Source organism: Dendropsophus ebraccatus, chromosome 1, assembly GCF_027789765.1.
Source record: "Dendropsophus ebraccatus isolate aDenEbr1 chromosome 1, aDenEbr1.pat, whole genome shotgun sequence".
NCBI classification, from domain to species: Eukaryota; Metazoa; Chordata; class Amphibia; order Anura; family Hylidae; genus Dendropsophus; species Dendropsophus ebraccatus.
Window position 1 is genome coordinate 79,758,260 of NC_091454.1, and position 25,881 is coordinate 79,784,140.

General features: G+C 39.9%; 1 protein-coding gene across 1 annotated transcript in view; it reads left to right on the plus strand.

Annotated features, from left to right (window-relative positions):
* The first annotated feature begins 14,495 nt into the window (after window positions 1–14,495).
* OTOGL (otogelin like) overlaps window positions 14,496–25,881 on the plus strand; it is a 150,556-nt gene continuing 139,170 nt past the window's right edge. Inside the window, exons 1-8 of the mRNA XM_069957158.1 lie at window positions 14,496–14,853; window positions 15,231–15,273; window positions 16,302–16,350; window positions 20,124–20,187; window positions 21,431–21,529; window positions 23,051–23,205; window positions 24,098–24,219; window positions 24,727–24,932. Of these exons, the coding sequence (XP_069813259.1) occupies window positions 14,745–14,853; window positions 15,231–15,273; window positions 16,302–16,350; window positions 20,124–20,187; window positions 21,431–21,529; window positions 23,051–23,205; window positions 24,098–24,219; window positions 24,727–24,932 (847 nt within the window). The 5' untranslated portion in view covers window positions 14,496–14,744. The remainder of the gene's footprint in view (window positions 14,854–15,230; window positions 15,274–16,301; window positions 16,351–20,123; window positions 20,188–21,430; window positions 21,530–23,050; window positions 23,206–24,097; window positions 24,220–24,726; window positions 24,933–25,881) is intronic.

Below are 25,881 nucleotides of genomic sequence, written 5' to 3' on the forward strand. Positions count from 1 at the left end.
GTGTGGTGTTACAGGTAGAGAATACAGTGTGCTGTGTGGTGTTACAGGTAGAGAATAAAGCGTACTGTGTGGTGTTACAGGTAGAGAATACAGCGTACTGTGTGGTATTACAGGTAGAGAATACAGCGTGCTGTGTGGTGTTACAGGTAGACAGGGCCGGACTGGGACTGAAAATCAGCCCTGGCACTCACACCCTTCCAGCTCACATACCATATCACACTGTGTCCTTAGGTCGTGTTGTGTTGTATTGCAGCTCAGTTCCATTGACAGGAATGGTGCAAAGTCTATCTAGCTATCTATCTCTCTATATCCTATCTATCTATCTAAACAGCAGAATGGAGTGCACTCACAGAAAAAGTGATTGGAGTGCCAGCAATGGAGACTGGAACCACGTCCCCTATTCAAACAAATCTAAGAATTCACAGCTCTTCCATATGGTGAAAAAACTTGTGGTATTTCATTTCAAAAAATCATCAGCCAGTGCAACGTTTCTGTCTCATCATGAGACCTTTCTCAAGAATGCTTGAGAAAGGTCTCATGATGAGATAGAAACGTTGCACTAGTGTTGTCTAATATATTTGAAAAAGAATGAAACATACACCCCTCTACCTACATTTTAGGATAAATTGCTATGGACAGCATGAACTCGCGCGCATGCGCAGCGAGTTCAAATAAATAATATTGTTACATACATCACATGACATAAAACTGTACATAACACACATATACGAGACAACAAATGCAGCCCCAGAAAGACAGGGAACCGCTGAGGTATAAAGTACAGAGTGCAAATATAATTATAAACATGATACTGTATTAATAAAAACATAGATGCCCAACAGATGATCGCTAGGCTGTGATGGTGTGCAAAACAAAAAACTACTGTTATATAAAAGTGCGGAATGTGCATATGAATGGTCAAGATGATAATATATTTATGAAAATATAAGTGTGAATTAATGTAATCACTGGATTGTGATAATATGAAAAAGTGTGCCTCGTGCATGTATAAATATGTGTGCAAAACCTGCAATATAAAGTGCATATACTATAATAAAACAACTTACATATATATAAAATTGCAAACCTAAAGTGCAATATATTATCGCATAAAGTGACAAGGTATAGAGCGTATATATGTATGTATATTTTCTATCCGTCCTTTAGTCCCAAGGACAGTGTAATATGGCTGGATGCATAATATGGTAAAAACAGTCCATAGACGTAATCCCTCACGTCACATATATTATTATTGATGCTCCAAAACGGCAAAAATGCCAGCTTCTCATTGATTGAAGATCCCAAATCCATAGACTAAAATAAGATAAGACAAACACATAGTGAACACTACAAATCAGTTAAAATCAAGGAAAAAATTTTATATTAAAAATGTGTATGTAGCATAGCAACAACACATGGTTAAGAACAAAAAAGAAAAAAGAAAAGGCTTCCTCAACAAAGAATACTTATTCGGCGGACATGGGAGAAAAAAACTTCTTCTCAGAGAGGTATAAATGGGCGTCACTATAAAAAGGGGGCAAAGCTATTATATTCATTTAGGCCAAATGGAGCCATTGTTTTAAGGAGGTAAATCCATCTTGTTTCCTTTTGTGCCAGGCGTTTCTTAATGTCACCACCACGTATGTTGGTATGGATCCTGTCGATCCCCCGTACTTTTAGGCCTGTTTCATCACATCCATGAACTAGTTTAAAATGTCTCGGCAACGATTTCAAACCCACAGTGTCAGTTGTATCCTTGGCTGCCCGAATGTCTAAAACATGTTCACGGACACGTCTCCTCAGCTGGCGTGTGGTCATACCGACATAAATCTTGTCACATGGACATGTGGCAAAGTAAATCACTCCCTTCGTATCGCAGGAGATGTGGTGTCTGATCTCATACTGCTTGGTAGCATCAAAATTGTAGAAAGAATTGGATCTACACATATTTGGGCACCCTACGCACTTACCACAGGAGGTGGACTTCTTCATCTTCATTCCTTTGAATGGTTCCACTGGATTCGCTGGTTGATAATGGCTGCGCACCATATGGTCTCTCAAATTCCTTGAACGACGGTAAATAACAGATGCCTGTGGACGTAAGATCGTATTGAGAGATTCATCCATACGAAGGACAGGCCAATATTTGTTCAGTGCTTGCACAATTGCCTGACTCTGTCCATTAAAATCAGTGATGAATCTCACCTGTGTCTCATCGGCTCCTTCTTTCCTCTCAGGATGGAGTAAATCTGATCTATGGGAGTGTTTAGCTCTCCGATATGCTCTTTTGATACATCTGTTGCTATAGCCCCGCTCACGAAAGCGCATTTTTAGATCTTCAGCTTGTTTCTCAAAGGCTGCATCAGTGGAACAAATTCTTCTGGCACGCAGAAATTGGCCCACTGGAATGTTCTTAATCAGATGTGAAGGATGGGAAGAGGATGCATGTCACAATGTATTGGCAGAAGTCGCTTTCCGGTATAGATCAGTCTGAACAAAACCATGTTCGTCAACCTGCAATGACACATCAAGGAAATCAATCTTCGTGCGGCTACACTTGTGAGTAAGCCTAATGTTGCGATCATTTTGGTTTAACAGTTGCATAAACGTTTGCAGCTCCTGTGATGACCCCTGCCAGATCATGACAATATTGTCAATATAGCGTCCCCACATTATCACCTTCTCAATACCTGATACAGGGTCCACTTGAAATATATCCCTCTCCCACAGCCCCAGGAATAACTTGGCATATGAGGGCGCACAGGCCGCCCCCATAGCCATTCCCTGGAGCTGCAGAAAGAAGGAGTCCCTAAAGGTGAAAAAATTGTGGGTGAGGACAAATCGTAGGGCCTCTACAATGAAATCGCATGTTTCCCCGCTTAGACAACTGGTTGATAAAAAGAAGCGAACTGCCCGTATACTGTCTTCATGCCTAATTGAGGTATACAGTGACTCCACGTCACATGTAACTATATGCATTCTTTCATCGAGTTGTATCCCATCCATTTTAGCCAAAAAGTCGCTGGTATCTTTGATGTAGGATGGTAAGACTTCAACAAGAGGACGAAGTATATGATCAATATACTTACAGAGGGGCTCACACAAATTATTATTCCCCGATACTATGGGTCTCCCCGGGGGGTTGTTGAGATCCTTGTGTACCTTAGGTAGTAAGTATATTGTTGAGATCGTCGGTGATTCTATTATCAATGCTTTTTTCTCTACAGATGTCAGAATCCCATGTCCAACCGCTGACGTCAGAAGTCCCTCCAATTGGCCTTTAAATGAAAGAAGAGGATTAAAGGTAAGTCTTCTATAACATGCGACATCTCACAATTGTCTCAACATCTTCTTCTCATAAAGGGAGGTAGGCCAAATCACTACATTACCCCCCTTATCGGAGGGTTTTATAACAACTTCTTTCATCTGTGACAATTCCTGCAGCGCACAACGTTGCGCCCGATTAAGATTGTCCTGATGGAAAAACATAGGAATCTTCTCAAATTCAGCTGTCACCAGTTTCACAAATGTATCAATAGCAGGACATGAAGATAACATGGGAAACCTAGTAGACTTAGGGAGCAGCGCTTTCGGGAACTTACCCAAAGTGTCTAATGATGAATCCATCTCCTGTTCAGTTAGTAAATCCACAAGTGTATGTACAGCCTGTTGTTCTTCCAGGGTAGAAAGTGTTGTATCTGTCTTCTTTTCAGAAAAAATCTTCTTATAGAACAGCTTCCTCCCAAACAGTTGGAGGTCTTTTATGGCTGCAAAACAATCAAATTTAGCCACAGGTGAAAATGTCAAGCCATACTCAAGAACCTCCACTTGTGATTTGGAGAGAGTGATGGAGGACAGGTTGATTACCTTAGATGATGATGGGCGTTGGTCATTCCCATAATGACGTGGAGTCCTCTTCTGGTTGCCATGGTATTTGTGATCCCATTTGCGCTTATTGCCTCTATTATCATGTGAACTCACTGATGATGAATTCGATTCACCTCCAATTGAAGACACCAATGTAATTGACATAGATCTAGTAATCCTCGGTTTCTGTTGTCGCCAGCGATAGGCAGCGAAACGCGCGTAGGGTGAGTAGGTGAGTGGGACTTTATGGTATACAGGCATCCTCCATTGCCCATAATCATCTAATATCTATTGGTGATTTCACGGTGTATATGATACTTATTTAGTATCTTTATTATTCCCTAGGGCTCTGCCCGAGTATATACCTTTCATTGATTGTTGTTTGCATCATTGTGTGTGCCATCTAGTGGAGGCTGTCTGTATTTCTGTAACTTTACATATTTTTATTAGCATGTGCAATATATGATCCTATAAAGTATATTTATATGTCCCCTCACTGTTTGTATGTCCATCTGTTTGGTTCTGCTTCACTCCCTTCATTTTTAATGAATTTTATCAAATATGAACTATCTAAATGAAGGTTTTTGATAATATTTACTTGTGATTGTCCTGCATTTTTTGATCCTTAATTGGATTTTCTTTTTCTGAGGACAGATAATACTGGCACACCATGACCACCGCCATCATCACCATACAGTGACTGGATAATACTGCTGTACTGTCTATTAATAATATTCCCTTTATAGGACCAGTATATGAAATGCAATATTCTACCTCAGTATTGACTAGAGATTAAGTTCAGAGCATATGAGTTCATGTGAACCTAAACTTACTGTAAGTTCACTCATCTCTAGCAGTGACCACATAGAGGTAAAGATCCAGCTATACAAAGGATCTACATGCCTTAAGAGTACGTTCACACATATAGGATCTGCAGCAGATTTCATGCTGCAGATATCTTTGTTACTCAATGACGGAACCCAGCATCAAATATGCAGCAGATCCTGTATGTGTAAATGCACCCAAAAAGTGATTATCCATGATTGTGCAGTTACATCCAGTGACTTACAGGAGACGTCTTCTCTATATGAATCATAAGTGACGTTCTTGGTAGTCAAAGTTGTCTGTTTTTTCCTTTTCTTTCCATCTGGCTCAGCCCATCATGAAGATTTCTTGAGCCATGACTCTTCTCCCCAGAATCTGCGAGACAAACACTTTAGCCTCCACGTTCCAGCACCATCCTAACCTTATACCTCATCATAACCCTATATTCCCCATTGCTTTACACAGTAACAGTGCCCCCTCTGTGCTCCTACATAAGCAGTCAGGCCCAATATGTGCCTCCAGATAGTAGTCAAGCAGCTCCGTGTGCCTATATAGTATTAGACCCTCTGTGCTATGTCATTATATAGGCAACTTCAATGCTCCCCTATAGTAGGCTCCCTTGAGCAGCAGTCCCCATATACCATAGGTCCCACTGAGCAGCAAAACTTATATAGCACAGGTCCCCATGTGCAGCCCATAAATAATATAGCCCCCCACACATAATATAGATGCCCTGTGCAGTCCCACATAATATAGCCCTTTCCCGTGTGTAGCCCGCAAAGTATATCCTACCTTTGTAGCCCCCACATAGTATAGGTCCCTGTGTAGCCAGCCCCCACATGGTATAGCCCCAACACATTACCCCCTCCCCATGTAGCCCTGCACATAGTATAGGTCCCTGTGTAGCCAGCCCCCACATAGTATAGCCCCAACATATTACCCCCTCCCCATGTAGCCCCGCACATAGTATAGGTCCCTGTGTAGCCAGCCCCCACATAGCATAGCCCCAATAGATAACCCCCCCATGTAGCCCCCCACATAGTATAGGCCCCTGTGTAGCCAGCCCCCACATAGCATAGCCTCAATATATTACCCCCCATGTAGCCCCCCACATAGTATTGGTCCCTGTGTAGCCAGCCCCCACATAGCATAGCCCCAAAATATTATTCCCCCCCGGTGTAGCCCCCCACATAGTATAGGTCCCTGTGTAGCCAGCCCCCACGTAGTATAACCGCAACCTATTATTCCCGCCCCCTGGAGCCCCCCACATAGTATAGGTCCCTGTGTAGTCAGCCCTCACATAGTATAGCCCCAACATATTACCCCCTTCCCATGTAGCCCCGCACATAGTATAGGTCCCTGTGTAGCCAGCCCTCACATAGCATAGCCCCAATATATTAACCCCCCACATAGTATAGGTCCCTGTGTAGCCAGCCCTCACATAGTATAGCCCCCAACATATTATCCCCCCCACCATAGTATAGGTCCCTGTGTAGTCAGCCCCCACATAGTATAGCCCCAACATATTAACCCCCCCGTGTAGCCCCCCCACATAGTATAGGTCCCTGTGTAGTCAGCCCCCACATAGTATAGCCCCCAACATATTACCCCCTCTGTAGCCCCCCATATAGTATAGGTCCCTGTGTAGTCAGCCCCCACATAGTATAGCCCCCAACATATTATCCCCCCCGTGTAGCCCCCCACATAGTATAGGTTCCTTTGTAGTCAGCCCCCACATAGTATAGCCCCCAACATATTATCCCCCCCCATGCAGCCCCCCACATAGTAAATGTGGCCCTCTGTAGCCCCCACATGGCATTTCCCCCTGTACAGCCCCCACATTTGAAAAAAAACAACAAAAGTATACTCACCTCGGATCCAGCAGATTCTCCCTGGTCCTCCCTGGTCCGGTGCCGTTAGCTGCTTACATATTCCGTCATCAGCAGCCCGATGCAGACCGGCCCCGGAGTCTCACATCTCCAGCCCCGCGGCGCCTGCACCTCTGTCATCTACTGCTCGTCGGCGGACGTGTGACGTCATCCGTTACTGCCGGCCACAGAGCAATAGATGAGAGAGGTGCAGGCGCCACGGGGCTGGAGTTGTGAGACTCCGGGGCCGGTCTGCATCGGGCTGCTGATGACGGAATATGTAAGCAGCTAACAGCAGCGGCAGATGCAGAGTGGCCGCACAAACTCCTTGACCTGTGCAGGGCTGCAATGTGCGACGGCGGCGGCCGGTAGGGCTAGCGGAGGGGGGTTGGTCGGCGGCCCTCGGACTGATAATCTGAGCAGCCCAGCGGGCATTTGCCCGGCCTGCCAGATTATCAGTCCGGGCCTGCAGGTAGAGAATACAGTGTGCTGTGTGGTGTTACAGGTAGAGAATACAGAGTGCTGTGTGGTTTTACAGGTAGAGAATACAGCGTGCTGTGTGGTGTTACAGGTAGAGAATACAGCTGTTTGTTTGTTTGTTTGTTTTTTTACCTCTACCTGGAATTCCCCTTTACAGCAGGTTAGATTTTAAGCTCATTAGGAGTTGTCTAAATCCTTCATCTCTGAGCTTCCTCTAGCAGCCAGATTGTACTGCACAAGTGATCAAGTGAAAAGTCCCTTATATTAACAATTAAAGGGAATGTGTTAGTTCTATATCATGCTCAAAACTGCAGATAGCTGACAAGAAGATAAGACAAATAATATTTGTGTCTTCGTTGGTAGCTAAAAATATAAAATCATGTTTTCCTTTCAGGCTCAAATGTCATAGAGACCATGCTGAGCTGCAGCATGCACTTAAAGGGTTGTCTAGGATTAGAAAAACATGGCTGCTTTCTTTAAAAAACAGCAACACCCACATCTTGAGGTTGTATGTGGTATTACAGCTTGTCTCCCTTAACTTCACTGGGACAACTGCAATACCACACACAAACTGGAAAAAAGAGAGTCGCTATTTTTGGAAGAAAGTACCCATGTTTTTCTAATCCTAGATAACCCCTTTAAACTTGGAATGAAAACAATTACTTCACTTTTTTCATGCACCATTGGCAATACAACAGACAGGCTGCCAAATAAAAAAATAGACTCATTGTAAGAGTATATTGGAGCGGTAAAGCAATAATATGGGTTCCCTGTTTAGGATTCACTCACACAGAAATAAAAGTGATTGGAAGTACAAGAGACAACACGGTAGCTTAGTGCCACTCAAATGGTGAGGTGGGCTTTGCCAGTTTGAAGCCTCCTAGAGTTGTTAGGGAGGCACAGCTGCAATTGGGGAGAGGTTATTTTTCACAGAAATGATGACGTTCTGCTTAGCCTTTTCTATGGCCACAACAATTTTAGGATTATTTTGAGAAGATTCATAGGAAAAGCTGAAACATTGCACTTGTACACATTGAGGGGTGGGAGTTTAGGCCCCTTTCCCGGCAGGGAGCTCGACCCTTTATTAGAAAAGAAAACAATTGAACATAAACTCCTCCTTAAGCCAATACAGAAACCTTACTCTGATCTGAATCTTCAGCTAAATTACATTAATTTATCCATGTATATAGGCTAACCTCAACAAATGAAGCATATATACAATCTAAGGGTACACTCGTTTTACAGAAAGTCTAATGTATCCCTTATAAAAGATGGTATGGAAGTTAACAGATTCTCTCCCTAATACGGGAGGTCTACCTAAATGTTTTACCAATGATCTTTATATTTTTGGCAATATATGTATTAAAGGAGTTACAGGTTGTTCACTAAACGGATTGTTGGACTATAGAAATGACAAGTGCACAATAAATGGACATGGTTATCATGTATTAGCCAGGTTTTGTTGTACTATAGAAATGACAAGTGCACAATAAATGGGCTTTGCTGTTATCATATACCAGCCAAGTATTGTGGGTATGTTCTGTTTGAAAGCCTTCAAGTGACTGCTCAGTGAGGTGTGAAGCTTTTGTGGCCCTTTTGATACTGTTGATTATTGATAATGGATGAGCATTACAGAACCTCCTTGAGACAATTTTGTTAATGACTAGATGCTATGCTGAAGACTGTACAAGAGCAATATATTTAGCACTTGTGTAAAAGCAACCTTCTATGTTTAAGAAGGCTATGTAATTCAAAATGGAACCACTCAACATGGCTCCTAGGGCAAAACAACTTGTTTCATTTAGGAATAATTGAGCAGAAGTAAAAGCAGTGGAAGAGATATTTACTACTCTTCATTGTTCTCTTTGAGGGATCCTTCTTGCTTTGTGACTGGTGTCTCAGAATCTGAGTGCTTTTGTTCTTGCTGCCGCTTGTTCTTATGGTATCACTTATGTTTCTGTTCTCCCTTATGTGTTTGCCGATGACAGTATTGGTTTGTGCAGAACCCATCACCATCTCTAAGAAAACATCCCCTTGTGCAGATGATTGTTCATCTCTCATCCGGTCTGTATCCAGTGTCCTGTCTCCCACGTCTCTGATGTCCATTGTCCTGGGATGATACAAATGTAGCCTCATCCATTTCCCAATTACAAATTTTTCCTGTAGTGTAATTTTCCTGATCTCCATTTGTGTCTTTTGAAATTCTTTGGTTTAGATTTGTGTCTCATCAAAAAGGAATTCAAATTGTCCTTAAACTTCTGCCAATCTTAGGAAGCTAATGTAGATTGTACATTCAATCTTTTTTAGTATTAGTATTGTCATAGTCAAATCACTTTGTAAAAAGTCAATAGTCTTCAACATTATGTCCATAGCATGTTTATGAGATATTTGTGTGAAATGTGTTAGTTTTTATGCCATTCACTCAACAGTAAAATTGACATGTTATCTAGATTCCAAAGGGTGGCACAATTACAACAATACCCAATTTGCACAATTTCCTTAAATGTTAATAAAGTAAAACATTATTTTAATGTTCATTTTCTGATCCCTATAACCTTTTTATTTTTGTGTTTATGATGCTGTACAGAGGCTCATTTTTTTAACCATAATGCATAGTTTTGGGCATTGATCTGACTTTTTGATCATGAAACCTGGCATTTGATATCTTTTCTACATTTTCACTGTTTGCTGCATGGTGTCATTAACATTATATTTTAATTGTTTGGACATTTCCACATATCAAATATGTTTTTTTTTTTTATTAGAAAACTCGGAAAAGGGGGGTGATTTTAATTTCTATTATGAATATACATACATATATATATATATATATATATATATATATATATATGTACACATCCAAACAAAATCAGGGGAGATAAATGTCAACTGAAGTATTGTTCAGCTGACAGTTATTGAGCACCAAGGTTACAGCTGCGTGGAAAACCGTTGTTCCTCACAGTGGAGGCGGGAGCTTGCGGCTATTTGAACTTGCGGCGCCGCCGTTGCTTCTCCCCGCTGCCGGGAACAGCTCATCCAGCCCCTGGTGCTATAATATTTGCACTGCAACAGAAGTCTTCTAGTCTGCAGAAAACTGTAGTTTACAGTGTGACGTGTTCTGTGGGCATTTTCAGAGGCGGGTGCTGTCACAGCCTGTCACGGATGTCAGTGTTGAGAGGCGTCACACTGAATCCCCCATAAGAAGCATGGGAGACGTATAAATGAGTGCTCATGTGCCCAGAAGCTGGGGCAAGAAATCAGGTGTGAACAAAGAAGGGACAACGTGCAATGTGTACCCCTTTAAGTCTTTTAAGAATATTAGAACCATGCTTTTCAATCACCTGAATGTCTTTTTCAGTGGTGTTTTGATCACCCTTTGGCTGGGTTCACACTATGTATATTTGAGGCTGTATTTGTGAGGCTGTATAGCAACCAAAACCAGGAGTGGATTGAAAACACAGAAAGGCTCTGTTCACATAATGTTGTAATTGAGTGGATGGCCGTCATTTAATGGCAAATATTTGCTGTTATTTTAAAACAACGGCTGTGGTATTGAAATAATGGCCGTTATTTACTGTTATATGGCGGCCATCCACTCAATTTCAACATTGTGTGAACAGATCCTTTCTGTGTTTTCAATCCACTCCTGGTTTTGGTTGCTATGAGGACCTGACATGAGGACCAAATACAGCCTCAAATATACATAGTGTGAACCCAGCCCCCAGTTGCAACTCTGCATTATGACTGCATGGTGTCTGTGTGGTGTCTGCACTGGAGCAGGGCAACAACAGGATCACAGTTTGGAAAGGAAACCAGGAAGTGATCAGATACATAGGGGAGAAAAACAGTACAGGGATGTAAGTTACACAGAACACCTGTTCTCCTTTACATTTATGTATGTGATACATATCTGATTTTACCTTCTTCGCTTCATGACACAACCTCTTTAACCTAGAATATAGAGTGGTGTCTATACTAATTCTTTTTTGTGGATAAGCTTCACAGATGTTTTACAAGATTTGATTTCCTTGTTAGTGGCCACCACTTTCTATGGCGTGAGGGGTATGATAAAGGAAAAGGAAGATAGATTTTGTACTTGAGCCCAGTCAGGCATAGATAAGTCAGCTAAGCCCAGCAATGATAAAGCTTCTTCAGTTTCATCCCAAGATAAGCATCATTTATGAAATTCCGCCCAGGTGTTGGTGGAGGAAGCTTTGTGACAGGTCTGGGCAGTGTAACTGAGGCAGGAGAAGCTTTATTAGGTGGCTGGGAAGTCACAATGAGTCATGACAGATGGAAATGAAGGCCATGCCTCAAAGAAAATCACACCGGGAAAATGCCTTCAGATGTAAACATGAGCCCCAAGACATGGAGACAATAAGGCAATATAACAATGGCTTTCCGTAGTGTGGTTGCATCATTTAAAAGTGAATAAAGGATTGGCTTGTATTATCAGGTTTATGTAATTGTCACAGAATCCCCAGAATCCGTGAAGTACAATTTGCGAAAGGATATTGGTGTCTCCATCATCAAGCATACTAGGCTTCCACTTGGCTCAATCTCAATAGAGATACACTGTTGAACATCTATAAAGTAAAAAAAAAAAACAACACTCGGCATTTGATTACGAGTGCCTGAAGAAGTTGTATTCAGCCCTAAGTTGCCTGAAGAGCTTGGATACAGCTATAGGCTCTATCTATGTCTTCCAGGACTTGTGGTTTGCTCATTTCTATTTGTCAAAAATTCAAATAACTGACACTATTAGGATGCATGTTTGTCACGGTACCCTAAATGGTCATGATTCACCCCTGACAGGACGTTGGAACTAAAAGAACTACACAATGTGGTATTGTCTCCAGTTCCTCCTCCATTGTCACTAGAGGCTTGTCTAAATCTAGCCCTGCCCTCTGAGTAATGTTGCCATCTCTAACCAGCCTCTACAACCAACATCACCATCTCCATCTCATTTACGGTGAGTGAGCAGAGTTTACGGCACGCTGCCTTGTATAGAATTATGCTACAGAATGAACAGAGAGGAAGTAAATGCAGCAGGTGTTGCACTCTCAATGGGACATAGTCTGCTGTGAATTAAAGCGACTCTGTACCCACAATCTGCCCCCCTCCCCAACCGCTTGTACCGTCGGATAGCTGCTTTTAATCCAAGATCTGTCCTGGGGTCCATTCGGCAGGTGATGCAGGTATTGTCCTAAAAAACAATTTTTTAAACTTACAGCGCTGTGTCAAAGTGGTGTGGCCTAAAGTGTCCATGCCCTAAGCATGTGACACCTCTCTGTCCCTCCTCATCATTAGGAATGCCCCTGGGTAAGATCTCTACTAATCATCACTTGTCTGAACACTGCACAAGTGTTGGATTGTTAAGGCACATGTGTAGTGTTCAGAAAAGTGATGATTAGGAGAAATCCTGCCTGGGCACAGACACTTTAGGCCATGCCACTTTGGCACAGCGCTGCAAGTTTAAAAATGTTTTTTTTTTTTTTTTTTTTAGGACAATAACTGCATCACCTTCCAAATGAACCCCAGGGCAGATCTTGGATTAAAAGCAGCTATCCGAAGGTACAAGCGGTTGGGGGGGGGGCAGCATTGTGGGTACATTGTGACTTTAAGATGTTTTCCAGCAGCTCTGGAAGGGGAACTGCCAGGAGTATTGTGGGAGGGGAGTATGCTAAATGGGTGGCTTTGATAGAGAGCTGTGCAAAAACAATGCATTCTGGGAATTGTTCTGAGCAACTGCTCAACCAGTAAATACAGTAAACAAGCAGTCGATATTTTTTTTGTATTCACTATAATGGATCAAAGTGTGGGTATCCGTATTCCCCAATAAGAACGTGCCAGTGGTCAAAAAAAATCAAACTACATAACCAAATAAGAGACCACAGATTCACAAACGCCTAAAACTTTCACCATATACTGATAAAATAGGTCAGGCTCCTGATACATACAATAAAGACAAAAATGAATAAACTAAAATAAAATTAAAATATTCACTCGCTGGAGGATCCCACATTGCAGGATATGAAGAAAAGACATAGATAGGGAGGTTCAGACCTGCAGAAATGACAGAGCGGGAGCACTTCGCATAAAATAACAAATGTGAGAGAATTTTTTTATTAATACTTTTATTATTATTTATTTTTAAAGCGCCCTTGATTCCAGAGTGCTGTTCAAGTGATAGGGGTTAATTAACAGGGACATTACAAGATCAAAACACATTACATGAATAAGATAAATGGCAGACTGGTACATGAGGATTGAGGACCCTACCTGTGAGGGCTTACAGTGTATTTTGTGTATTACTTGATGTAACTGGCAACAAGATGCGAGGAACAGATCCTTATAGTCCCATATGTTGCTACTTTAACTCTTTGTTTCTTTCCCCAAGCCTTTATGATTTTCCAGTATGGACACATATCCTAAATTGCTGAGAGCCAGCCACTGCTGAAACAGGCCACTGCCATTAGGGAATACCAATGATTTGAAGTGGTGTACTTGGCTAACAACAATTTTTAGGTAGGTGGTACTTGTCAAGGTAACATACACATGAATGCCAGGACCCAAGGGTCCCCAGTAGGGCATCACACTGCATTCCACAGTCCTTCCTGGTACCATCTCTTGCCCAAGTAAGTAAACTTCATTTATCTGGCTATCCACATGATGTCAAATAAAACATGATTCATCTAACCAGGCCCCCTTCTATTGCTCTATGGTCAGGTTACGATCCTCACAAGCCTATTACAGGTATTTACCAGTCTGTGGCAGCTCAGTACATAGCAAGCTGTCACGCACTGTGTATTCTGACAACTTTCTGTTATAGCCAGTATTAACTTTTTGAACAATTTGTGTAACAGTAGTTCTTCTGTGGCATTGGAACAGACAGGCTGTCGCTGGTTGACCTTCCTTGGACCAATTTTGGTAGGTACCAACCACCGCATACAACTGCATACCGGGAATACCCCACAAGACCTTCCATTTTGGAGATGCTCTGAGCCTGTTGTCTAACCATCAAACTTTAGCTCTTGTCAAAGTAACTCCTTACACTTGCCCATTTTTCTATTTCAAGAATGGACGGTTCACTCTTCAGCCTAATATGTACATGTACCATTGTCACAAGATAGCCAGTGTGATTCACATTACCTATCAATGGAGTAAATGTTATGGCTGATTAGTATGTGTGTGTGTGTATATGTATATTTCATTTTTTCTTAATTTTTCCTAAAGATAGAATAAAGGTGTAGATAAAGTTAAGGGATATGTGTTTCTAGTATATACTTGTAGACAGAATTGATGTTTGGAAAGAGTGTTGCCCCACTGCTTGCACACAAAGGGTTAACCATAGATAGTGGAAAAATATGCAGAGGCATCTTAATATGACACCTTATCTTATGTCATCGTCCACAATAGTTATAAAAGGATAATTCCGCCTTTAGCAGATGACAACGTGCCAGTCTGCGTGAGCATGTGCAACTGATACAGACAAGGCTTTATCATGCATCACTAATGAGGAAATCTCAGCCAAGGAAGTTGCTAGCAATTTTTCTAAAGCCCCCAGAGCAACTGAAGATTAGACAGCAATGTTTTGTCCTCGCAGCCTTGAAATGGTAATAACTTTCATCCAATGAACAATTTAAGAAGCCTCCAAAGAAACTTATTTCTAAGATGCCATAATAGTAAAGGTCAGTTATTTGGATGCAGTTCTGGATACAAAGTTACACTGAGATGAACATTGTGAGAAATCTCCAATTGATGAAACCTGGGAACACTTTCTTCTTGTATACATTCCTGTTCTCTATTCTAGGTAAGTTGCTTTGTCTAGATCTAGGTACGTTCTGATCAATGCAAAATGTGATTGATTGCTTTCTGCCCCAACGAAACTGAGTATAATGTGTATCCTGCTATATAACGCTTCATTATATAATGTATGTGATAGCTACATTTGTGTATTGTATTATTTAAAGTAGAGCTGTGTGACATCCATATATTATTGCCACATCATAGTTATTTTCAGAGCTACAATAGGAGTCTTAAATATCCTTCACTATGTGATGTTCTTAGTGTACCACTATCAGTTTCTGTATTGTCATCATATATTGTATCCAGTATTCTAGGATATTCTATATTCTAGAAAATGATTCTAGCAGTTTAGAAACTTGACAATTTTGTTTTACTTTATAGGGTTTCTCTACTTATCTTCTGGTCTGAAACCGAGAACATCCATGTGAGTAAAATCTTATACTTAGATAACAGAACAAAACATTATGCTGTGCTGACACATTGCCACTTGCCATTTCTCTATTGAATGTTCTGTGCAAAATAATGTATCTAGCGTAGTTAGAGAGGATAGTAGAAAAAAGGTAGGTAACAAAAAAAATAATATATATATATATATATATATATATATACTGTATGGTATAAACCCTATTCAGAGTTAACTAACACAGTTATAAAATATTAAAAATATATCAAATATTTTAAAAATGTTGTTATGTGAAGTTCTTAAGACTGTTCACAGAGTAAAAAAACAATATGCAATAGTTATATATTAAGTTCAATATATTAGATATCTATGGTAATAGATTAAAGTGTGTAAAAAAATGCCAGTGTGTGCACACTGTAAAAAATATACATATATATACATATATGTAATGTTGCTCATTATTAGATTCAGTTTACACAATGGTTTTTTGAGGCAAAAAGGTGGCTGTATTTTGCTAATTACGCCCTAAATAATGATTATGATTATTTACGGCTGTAATTAGCAAAATACGTCTGTTTTTTTGCCTCAAAATTTAAGTTAACGTACCCTTAAAATACGTCTGCATTTTATACCTATTTAACAGTTGTGCGTTCTATATTTCCAGAAGTATTAGAGGATATGTAGTGTACAAATACTGATATTTGCCACCAGGAATACAACTTCAAGGTTTAAATAGAAAAAAATATCTAGGACTTCTGCATTTTAGTGAGAAATCTGCTATAAAATGGAGAGTCCCTCAGTGTTAATGAAAGTATGCAGGGTACTTTCCAAAGGCAAGCAGTTCATTTTCAGGCACACAGATCTGTAAAGCTCTCGTCAATTGTGTAAGATGAGATTGTGCACATACAAGTTACCTTTTAAATGTTAACCCAAGAAAGGCCTCTTTGATAGGTGATGGAAATCAGAAAAAAAACCTTTCCCCTAGGAATAGCTTATTCAGGTTGCTCCTAGACCTTTGCAAATACAACATACTTTTTGTTTTCTTCCAGAAACGGGTTTAATGCAATTCGCCAGAAAAGAGATCTCTTAACAGCAGAGGTAGGTTATACCTTCCAGAGAAAAACTTGCCTCTGAAATGAGTCTTACACTAACAATGGAGTCTTTGTCATGAGAGAAAATGGTAAAAGTGCGGGTAGGATCAATCCCCCTTGTGATACCTACTTTCCTGTGATTCTGTAGCTTTGACTGTCTCACTTATCAGGCTTGCCTGAACTCATCTCATTCTCACACAGGCTCTGCATCACCAGATAGAGAGATATTGCAATTTACTTGGCAATGAATATTAAACATCTTCAACAAATCCAGTGTTTCCGTAAGATGCTAACTGGAGATTAGATAACCCATTCACTTATTTAATGCTTCTGAATGGCTTATTCTGTTACTACTACATTCAGACTATCCATATAAATTATTAGTACAATGAGAAATATAGGGCTCCTCAGAATTTGACCTATTATGTTAAACCTGATAATGAAATAAACAGGAGTTCCATAATGCAATGTCACTTAAGGAATCAACACTGTGGGTAGCCAAAGCGGAAAATTAAGTAAAGCCACTAAATATCTCGAATTTTACTTTGCATATGTAGCCCATTATATAGGCTATACAGTGTATTACAGTATAATAGTCCCTTTGAATTGTTCCCTATAGCTTCCTTAAGGGAATTCAGGACAGCACCATGGTATATGTAATTCCCCAATTCCTCTTTGGTTTTGGATCTCTTGTCCTTTTGGGGGGAAAAAAGTCAATATGAAAAAATTTCTGTAATTTCCTAAAGCACTATGCAATGACCTTCTAAACTAGATGAATTTGTAAAAGATGTGTTCCCTCCTGGAGATTCATCCTCCCTTCTTTCTGGATGGGTGGATGACAGCACAGGAAAGAAGAGAAACATTCCAAAAGTTTTCCTTTGGGAATATTTCCCCTAATCTTTGTGCTGGGATCTGTTTCCCTTCTTTGGTGAATAGGGAGCGCTAATGAGAATGCAACCTAAGATCCTTGTCAATCATTTAACACTTCTTAATTAAGGTAAAGACTGTAACAAATAAGCTGCTGTCTATATATATATATATATATATATATATATATATATATTAGTATAATAACACTGCTTATCTGTTGTAAATATTTTTATAGCTTCATTAAAATCAACCTATGGTAATGAATTACCATGTATTTGTCATATACATATATAAACATATATTTGTCGGTTTGTCGTATACATATAAGTTTACATGGTATCTGTACTAAATATACCCAATGAAACAGACTTGATTTGCTGCACAAAATAAGCGATATGTATCATCAGTTATAAGGGGAATTTGTCATAGAGATTTCGTGTGCCTGAATATTTTTTTTTGTTTAGTTTTGAGGCAAAAAACAGTTGTAAGTCATAGTGAATTAAATTTAATATAGAATATAAATCTCTACACACAGGAGTGAATAAAAAAAGAGTAGAAATAGCATCTGCTGACATAAATTTTTACTTTTTCATATTAAACGAAAAGTTCACTTCAAGTAATTTCTACTCAGTGAATATCACTAGATTTGGTTTGAACGAATCAAATTGCCCACAAAATATTAGTGTATGAACTAAAGATATGTGTGACTTTCTTTCCTGCTTTAAGTAAAATATTGCTAAAACACAGCCTTTTTTTACACAATTGTGATGTGCCTCCCAGGATGTACCTGTATTTTGTAATTTTGTTGTGCTGCAAGTTTTTACCATATTTTATGTGTAAAAACTATATACCTAAAAAGTACATTGGATAACTTAAATAGTTTTAGGGCATTCTCCTAGCACAACACTTTTTAATCAACTGAAAATTTTCCAGTCCATCTGAATATTTATTGGACACAAAATATGCCTTGCATGTATTTATTTATTTTACAAAATATTGTCACAAATTTCCAAACAAACAATATACCATAGTAAATTTGATTTTTTTAATACATATTTAAAATCCCAGTGAAATCCCAGTTGATTTTACAAGTTGCCACTTTGTCTTGATTGTAGTAATACAAATCTATTCATGTGTTCTTAACTGGCAATCCGACTTAATACCTGGATGAAATCTAATACTTGTAACTTCATATAACATGTATTATAGAAAAGATACCCTTTATTGAATTAAAATAGGGCACCACCACTTCCCAGCCTCATTATTTATTGTTTATACAAAATTATTAGTATGACTAGAATATGTTTTGGTCAGTATTTCTTTGGCATTTTAACTAGAAATGGGATCAGAACAAAGAACAAATATAATAAAAAGACTTGCACCCATAGTTTTGGCTAAAAAATACTGCCAAAAATACTATGTGTGAACCCATCTTGTATAGTGCTTCCCTTTTACTAGATGTTCATTCTATATCCTTTCCTGTAAGGGTAGGCTGAGCAGTATGAAATGGTTCATTGCTCGACATCGGTTGAATATATAAAGCTGAGATCCATGTCAGCTCTTTGTAGACCTGCAGGAATTCATTGATATTAAAGAATGGACATGGATTTCAGGTTTCAGTGAGTTCCAGGCTCACAGAGTTCACATTCACGAGTCTCACTGCAATTTTCTGGAGACCAACAATATGATAATGAGTTGGCCAAAGCTAGAAAACCACATTAACTGGTTTAAAATAATGTCCTTTATTCATCTTGAGGATAATGTATAAAAAGGAAGACATTCCAAAAAGCTCAATGACTATGGGTAGCTAAATAGTCAGTTGATACTAGTATGAGGGCTTTTGTGGGGGATACTGTTATGGGGCATCCAAGGCTAACACACTGTATTATGGGACATCAATGGCTGTCTGGCCAAGGGGGATCTGAAGGTAGCACACTATTTTGAAGGTTGTCTATTGATGATGACACATATTTATAGGGAAGTCTGTGGCTGGTATACTGACACCCTAGGTTAGTGCACCATTTAATTGTCATTTATGGTTGACAGGACATTTGCAGTGCACCCAATGTTTTGTTTGCTTTGACACTGCTTAAAGGAAAGCAAAATTATTATTAAAGTATTGTATTGCCTCCTAAAAGTTATACAAATTACCAATATACACTTATTACGTGAAATGCTTATAAAGTGCTTTTTTTCCTGCACTTACTACTGCATCAAGGCTTCACTTCCTGGATAAAATGGTGATGTCACGACCCGACTCCCAGAGCTGTGCGGGCTGTGGCTGCTGGAGAGGATGGTGGCAGAGGGACACTGAGGGACACAGGGCACTGGAGGGACACTGAGCATCCCTCTGCCATCATCCTCTCCAGCAGCCACAGCACCAATAGCTCTGGCATTCGGGTCGTGACATCACCATTTTATCCAGGAAGTGAAGCCTTGATGCAGTAGTAAGTGCAGGAAAAAAGCACTTTATAAGCATTTCCTGTAATAAGTGTATATTGGGGATTTGTATAACTTTTGGAGGGCCAAACAATATTTTAATAAAAATTTGCACTAAACTTCTACTTTAAGATGCCTATGTAACATTGTATTTCATTTTTGTAAGGATGTTTTGTAAACTAAATGAACAGAAAAAATGTACTTCCACCATATTATTGGAAGCCAGCCATAGGCCTTATCCATTGGATGGTAGTTCACCCAACAATGTATTTTAAACAAATCGAAATTAAAAAGTCTTTATACATCTGCATTTCACAATACCAATATTGTGTTTAGTTGTACTCAATGCTAAAAAAACAAAGATCATATGCCATATTAAGGTTATGGGTGTTGGTATTGTTTTGTTCATTGTGGCATCCTACACAGTAAAATTGCATTTCTGTAATTTTAATATCAATATTTTATTCATAGGATAATGGAGATTCATTTTCAGGGGCACGCAGGCTCCTTACTGAGTCAAACATTCCAAAAACTGGTAAGACATCTCACATATTTTATTGAACTCAATATATTTTACCTTTTGATAAAGCACTTATGTCATGAGACAAATGCTCTTCAAGGGTAGATTCACACATAACAAGTCTATAGCCCTGCATTATTGCAGTGGATTTTAATTCCGCTGTGAGAATGTAGTGGCAGCTTTCTCTAACTACTTCTATGCCGGGCCGGTAATAATAATAAAGACACCATGCTTACCCTCTCACGATCCTCCCGCGTTCCCTCCTCTGCTGAGGGTCCCGGCTCACTGACAGCCCGCTCATCCGGCAAGTCAGCACAGTCATTGGCTGAGTGGACTGGCAGTGAGCTGGGACACAAAGAAGCAGATGGGAGTGCACTAGAGGAACAGGAGCTGGTTAGCATAGTGTATTCATTATTTTTACCGACCTGGCTTAGAAGTAGTTAGAGAAAGTTGCCACTACATTCTCGCAGCAAAATTAAAATCTTGGTAACAAGTATTGCAGCAGATTTGCTGCAATATGCGCAGCATGAAATATGCTGCACACTACGTGTGAATCTACGCTAAACAAGAATGCCTATTATATGTCAATGAAAGGTCAAACTGGTGGCTGCTAAGTGCTCATATAATGTAGCTCAAAGAAAAAAGGTTTGAGGAGCATACATCTGACAGTGAAGGACAGTTAAGCTCTCAGCTAAACTGTATTGCAGAGGACACTTCTGAGGATGCTGCCCACAATGCTCCTCCCAAATGTGCGTTCAAGATGGACAATTCATGGAGAAAAGTTGTTTTTGTGCTCAAGTCTGTTTATGTCCAGAGGCAGCGCCTGTTCTTTTCACTTTTCTTCCTGTGTTCTCTAAATTGCTGATACTGTTTAAAAGCTGTTAGGTCAAGGAGACACACAGTACCTTTAATATATCTGTACGTACTTCCATAACATAAAATAAATTATTTTATTCTCTAGCGCAAAGTGTAAAGAGGCTTTCCCAAGTTCCTGAAAGCTGAAAAGCCTTTTTGCTCCCCCTTCCATAACAGACCCTGCAGGGATGGGAGGGGTAGCAAGGAGATTTTCATGCTTGTAGCTTTTAGGGGTTCGGGGATGCCTCTTTGACACTTTGCACACAAGAATAAAAACTATCTATCTATGTATCTATGCTAAGGAATCACAGATGGATATATGAAAAGCACCATAAATTTAAGCTGACAGATTTACTTTAAAGTCTGAAAACAATAATTTTAGGATTTTCCACCTTGTTTCTAGTGTCTTGTCCACAAGGTTGTCTTAATGGAGCACTTTGTACAGAAGCTGGTTCATGTGACTGTGAGACCTTTCAGGCACAAGGAGACAGATGCCAATATGGTATGAAAGTAATGTTGTTTGACGTCACCAGTGATCACTATATTTGGTAAAGGTTAGGTTGCCACAATAGGGATTTTCGAAAACTTTTACATCAATTTTCTGGTGTAAAAAGTCACAAACCTTTGCACAGGCCCCATTTTGCATTTAAACAGCAACAGGTGTATCAAATTCACTAAGAGGCCTATACCTGTTAATACATGTGAAGTGACTTACTCTAACAAAATTTAACTAAATACCAGCATGTAAAATATCTGCCCTATTGTGCCTAAATAGATAATGTACACAGGCATGTCTAATAAATGAATATTCAGTCACTTTGCATCAATAACGTCTTGATGTCACAGAATGCATTGTCCTAAGCTGGTCTACTTTCAAAATGAAACTGCCGTATTCCAAGATGTTTTTAACAGAACAATTTTATGTGCCGTAAATTGTACGTACCTGTCATTTGGAAAAACGTTTAATATTTCACGTGTTGACATGTGAGACATGTCAAAAGTTTTTATCAGTTAAGGGCTGAGACTCCACACAGAATTAAATAAGAATAAGCGAGGAGAATAGCACAGACCTGTGCTTCACTTCCCTACTGTCAGTCATCTCTGTCCAGTGGTACCATAGACTTAAAATGAAGTGGCTAAATGGAGATTTCTGCAAGCCAGGGAGTGAAATTTGCTATCATTAGAGATGAGCGAACCTGGAGCATGCTCGAGTCGATCCGAACCCGAACATTCGGCATTTGATTAGCGGTGGCTGCTGAAGTTGGATAAAGCTCTAAGGCTATGTGGAAAACATGGATATAGTCATTGGCTGCATCCATGTTTTCCAGACAACCTTAGAGCTTTATCCAAGTTCAGCAGCCCCAGCTAATCAAAGACCGAAAGTTCGGGTTCGGATCCACCCAAACCCGGTTCGCTCATCTCTAGCTATCATGCATTTCTCCGTACTTGTTTTCCTCTTGTTTATCCACATAATCTGGTACAGTGTAACAGACCTGAGTATTGGACTGAGTGACTGACACATGTCTAAAGTTTCTTGTAAATAAGAACCCCCCTGAACACTAACATTAGCAGGTAGGTAGGGGGGCGTGTGATAAAATAATTAACAAGTAAACCTCGTGCCATCCTCATGCCTTGTTGCGCCGCTCCCGTCCCATTCACAGCAGCCAGGGTCAGTGACTCCAGCCAATCAGTGACTGACTGAGCAGGCATTTGCTCAGCTGGGTCATGATGTTGGGTACATGACGTACTGGTTTTCCAGCGGCAGATGACAGCCTGCTGCTGTGAACGGGACCCGGGAGCGGTGCAACGGAGGCACAGGGACGGGTGAGTTCACTTGTTTATTATTTTCTCTCGCCCCCATACCTGCCATTGTTCATTGGACTTCCTCTTTAATGACAGAGTCTATTTAAAGTATTAGTTGTCCCATTGAATTATATCTTTATTTTATGGAACGCAGGTTTTTTTTTTTAATTTTCTACATATGTGGTTTCTAGCAAAAGTTTATATTTTAATGTATTTTCAGTGCCAAATACTGGGAAAGAGAGAGATGAAATCTGCAGAAGTTGGGGTCAATACAACTTTGAAACATTTGATGGCATCTACTTTTACTTCCCGGGAAACTGTTCATACATATTTGCCAGAGATTGCAGCAACACAGTGCCTTTGTATACTATATGGGTGAGTCTGTTGGCGGAAATGGCAATATAAGAGTTTACTATTATTTGCAATTTACAGTGCATTATATCTAATGGATATGCCTGTAGGGCACCCTAAGGGTGGGTTCACATTGAGCAATTCTCGCGGATAAACTCTGTGGAATTCCACTGGCTGTACGCGCTCACAGACGCACGCCTTTCCGCCGGATCCATAGACACCATTCTATGGGCCGGCTGATTCCGCATTCCGCAATAAATTTTTTGCTAAAAAACTGATGAAAAAAAACTAATGAAACTGTGTGCATCCGTTTTAATCCGTTTTTCCATTAACTTCCATTATAAAAAATGGACACAAAACTAAGATCGACCACCGTCAAAAAAACTGATTTGTTTCAATCAGTTTTTTTTATAATGAAGTCAATGGAAAAACGGATCAAAACAGATGCACACAACCGTATCAGTTTTCTTCATCTGATTTTCATCAGTTTTCTTTTGCAAAAACGGATGAAAAAAAAAAAACGCATTACAAAAACGTAGTGTTAACCCAGCCTTACTTGTTCCTATTCTGTCCTCTGCCTGGATTTGTCCTGAAAATATTAGACAAAATCATTCCAAAAGCAGCCATTTTATAGCCCAGAAATGGCCTTTGCACTTCATGTAATGTCCCTCATTATTATCAATGTAAAATTACATTACATGTCAACTGAGCGATTTTTTGCATCGAATGCAATGCAATTCAATGGGAAAGAAATGTGACTATTTTTGGAAATTCTTTTAGTTGTAAAATCAAAATAAGTTAAAAAGAGTCCAGTTGCAGTAGTCTTAAAGTGTTCATGTATGTGTGGGTATTAGTAATAACTAATAATTATATTAATTGAACAAATAATTGACTTTGTCTTGTGGTTTGGTGTAAGGTTCACAACAGTCCTAAGTGTGAGGGATCTGTGTATAACTGCCCACGCTCCATCAGTATGTTTTTCTCAAGCCAAGAGGAGATCACCGTTTCGGGCTATGAAGTAAGGAAAGGAGGTGTGAGGTAAGACAGCAGAATTCCTCTTATTGTATACACACTCTCATCCTCATTTCCCTCAAGAATATATAGGGCTAAACAATGGGGTCTGTCAGTGATTACAGATTGTCTGTTTATGCCAAATGAATTTGATTGCTTGATTTGCCAGAAGTAAATTGTATAGTTAACTCTATGTGGAGAAAAACTGTGTGGCCAACACTATGGGAGCCATATAGGCAATCACATTGGTCTTCATGCAGCTTTGACACATATGGGTAGATTTTCCAAACTGGTGTAAAGTAGAATTGTCTCAGTTGCCCCTAGCAACCAATCAGATTTCACTTTTCATTCCTCACAGATTCTTTGAAAAATGAAAGATGGAATCTGATTGGTTGCTAGGGGCAACTGAGACAATTCTACTTTACACCAGTTTAATAAATCTCCCCCAAAGGGATATATCTATTTAAAGGTTGACAGCAGAGGAACAACACAAGGACCAGTTCACTGGTGATGATTATTTTCTACCTTTTCTAGGTTGTCGCTCCCACAAACAGTAGAAAATGTATTTATTGAGAGACTAGCTGACTATATTTTGGTGAAGACAACCTTTGGATTTTCTCTTGCCTGGGATGGAGGCTCTGGAATATATATCAAGCTAACAGAAGATCATAGAGGGAAACCCTGTGGCTTATGTGGAAACTTCAATGGCAACTGGTCAGATGATCTGATCATACAGCACAGTAAGTTCTCCCATCTCTATAGCTGGGCTTACACAGTTTTATTGAATGTTCTATGTCACAGGCATGCATCGGCATCCTGTTAAAACATGCTTACAGTGGGTCCACTTACTTTAATGGCCTGAATGTTGTCAGCTACAGACTGTTTTTCAAAGTAAATTTAGTTTGTACCATATGGCCTTATTTTTGAACTATAGGGCTATGTTGCACTATAGGGCTATGTCAGGCCGTAGTTGGTACGCAGCCGTACATGTGCGGCTGAAAGTACGGCCGTGGGTAAAATAGACATGCGGCCGGATTGCGAACATGCGGGCGAACCACGAACATACGCCCGTAGTACAGTTATGCTTCCCTAGCTTGTTTCGAAGCGATCTGAAGCAGATCATTGACTTGGAAATCTCCGCCCAGCTCAATAAAACACACAGAACCTTTTGGATCTAAAAATCAAGTTCAATTTGGCTGAAATAAGTACTCCGTACGAGACCGCATGGAAATCCACGGCCGTGAGTTGGAACATTTCCGTCCTCAAACAATGGTCTTCTTCATTTTTCACGGCGCCATATACGATCCGGCCGTAAGCTCATACATAGTGTGCATTGTGCGGGCGTATATCGTATACTTTCAAGCGAATGCATCAACCTCAAAACTATGTGCGTATATTCGTGGTTCGCACTACGGCCGGAAAGATACATAGTGTGAACATAGCCTAGTTATGTACTATTTCTGCTGTTATTGGTATGAGCTTATGTGCTTTATGGCTGCCATGTACTGTATGTGAGCAATGGTTATCATTTTATTGCTGGTTTATTTCACTATTGTATGATTAATATTGTGTCTGTGCTGGGCATTCTTTTTTGGCATTGCAAGGGACTATTACTGTGCATGAATCCTGTATGGGACTGTAATTTGGCCATGTATTATTTGATACCTGTATGGTGCTATTACAGTAAGT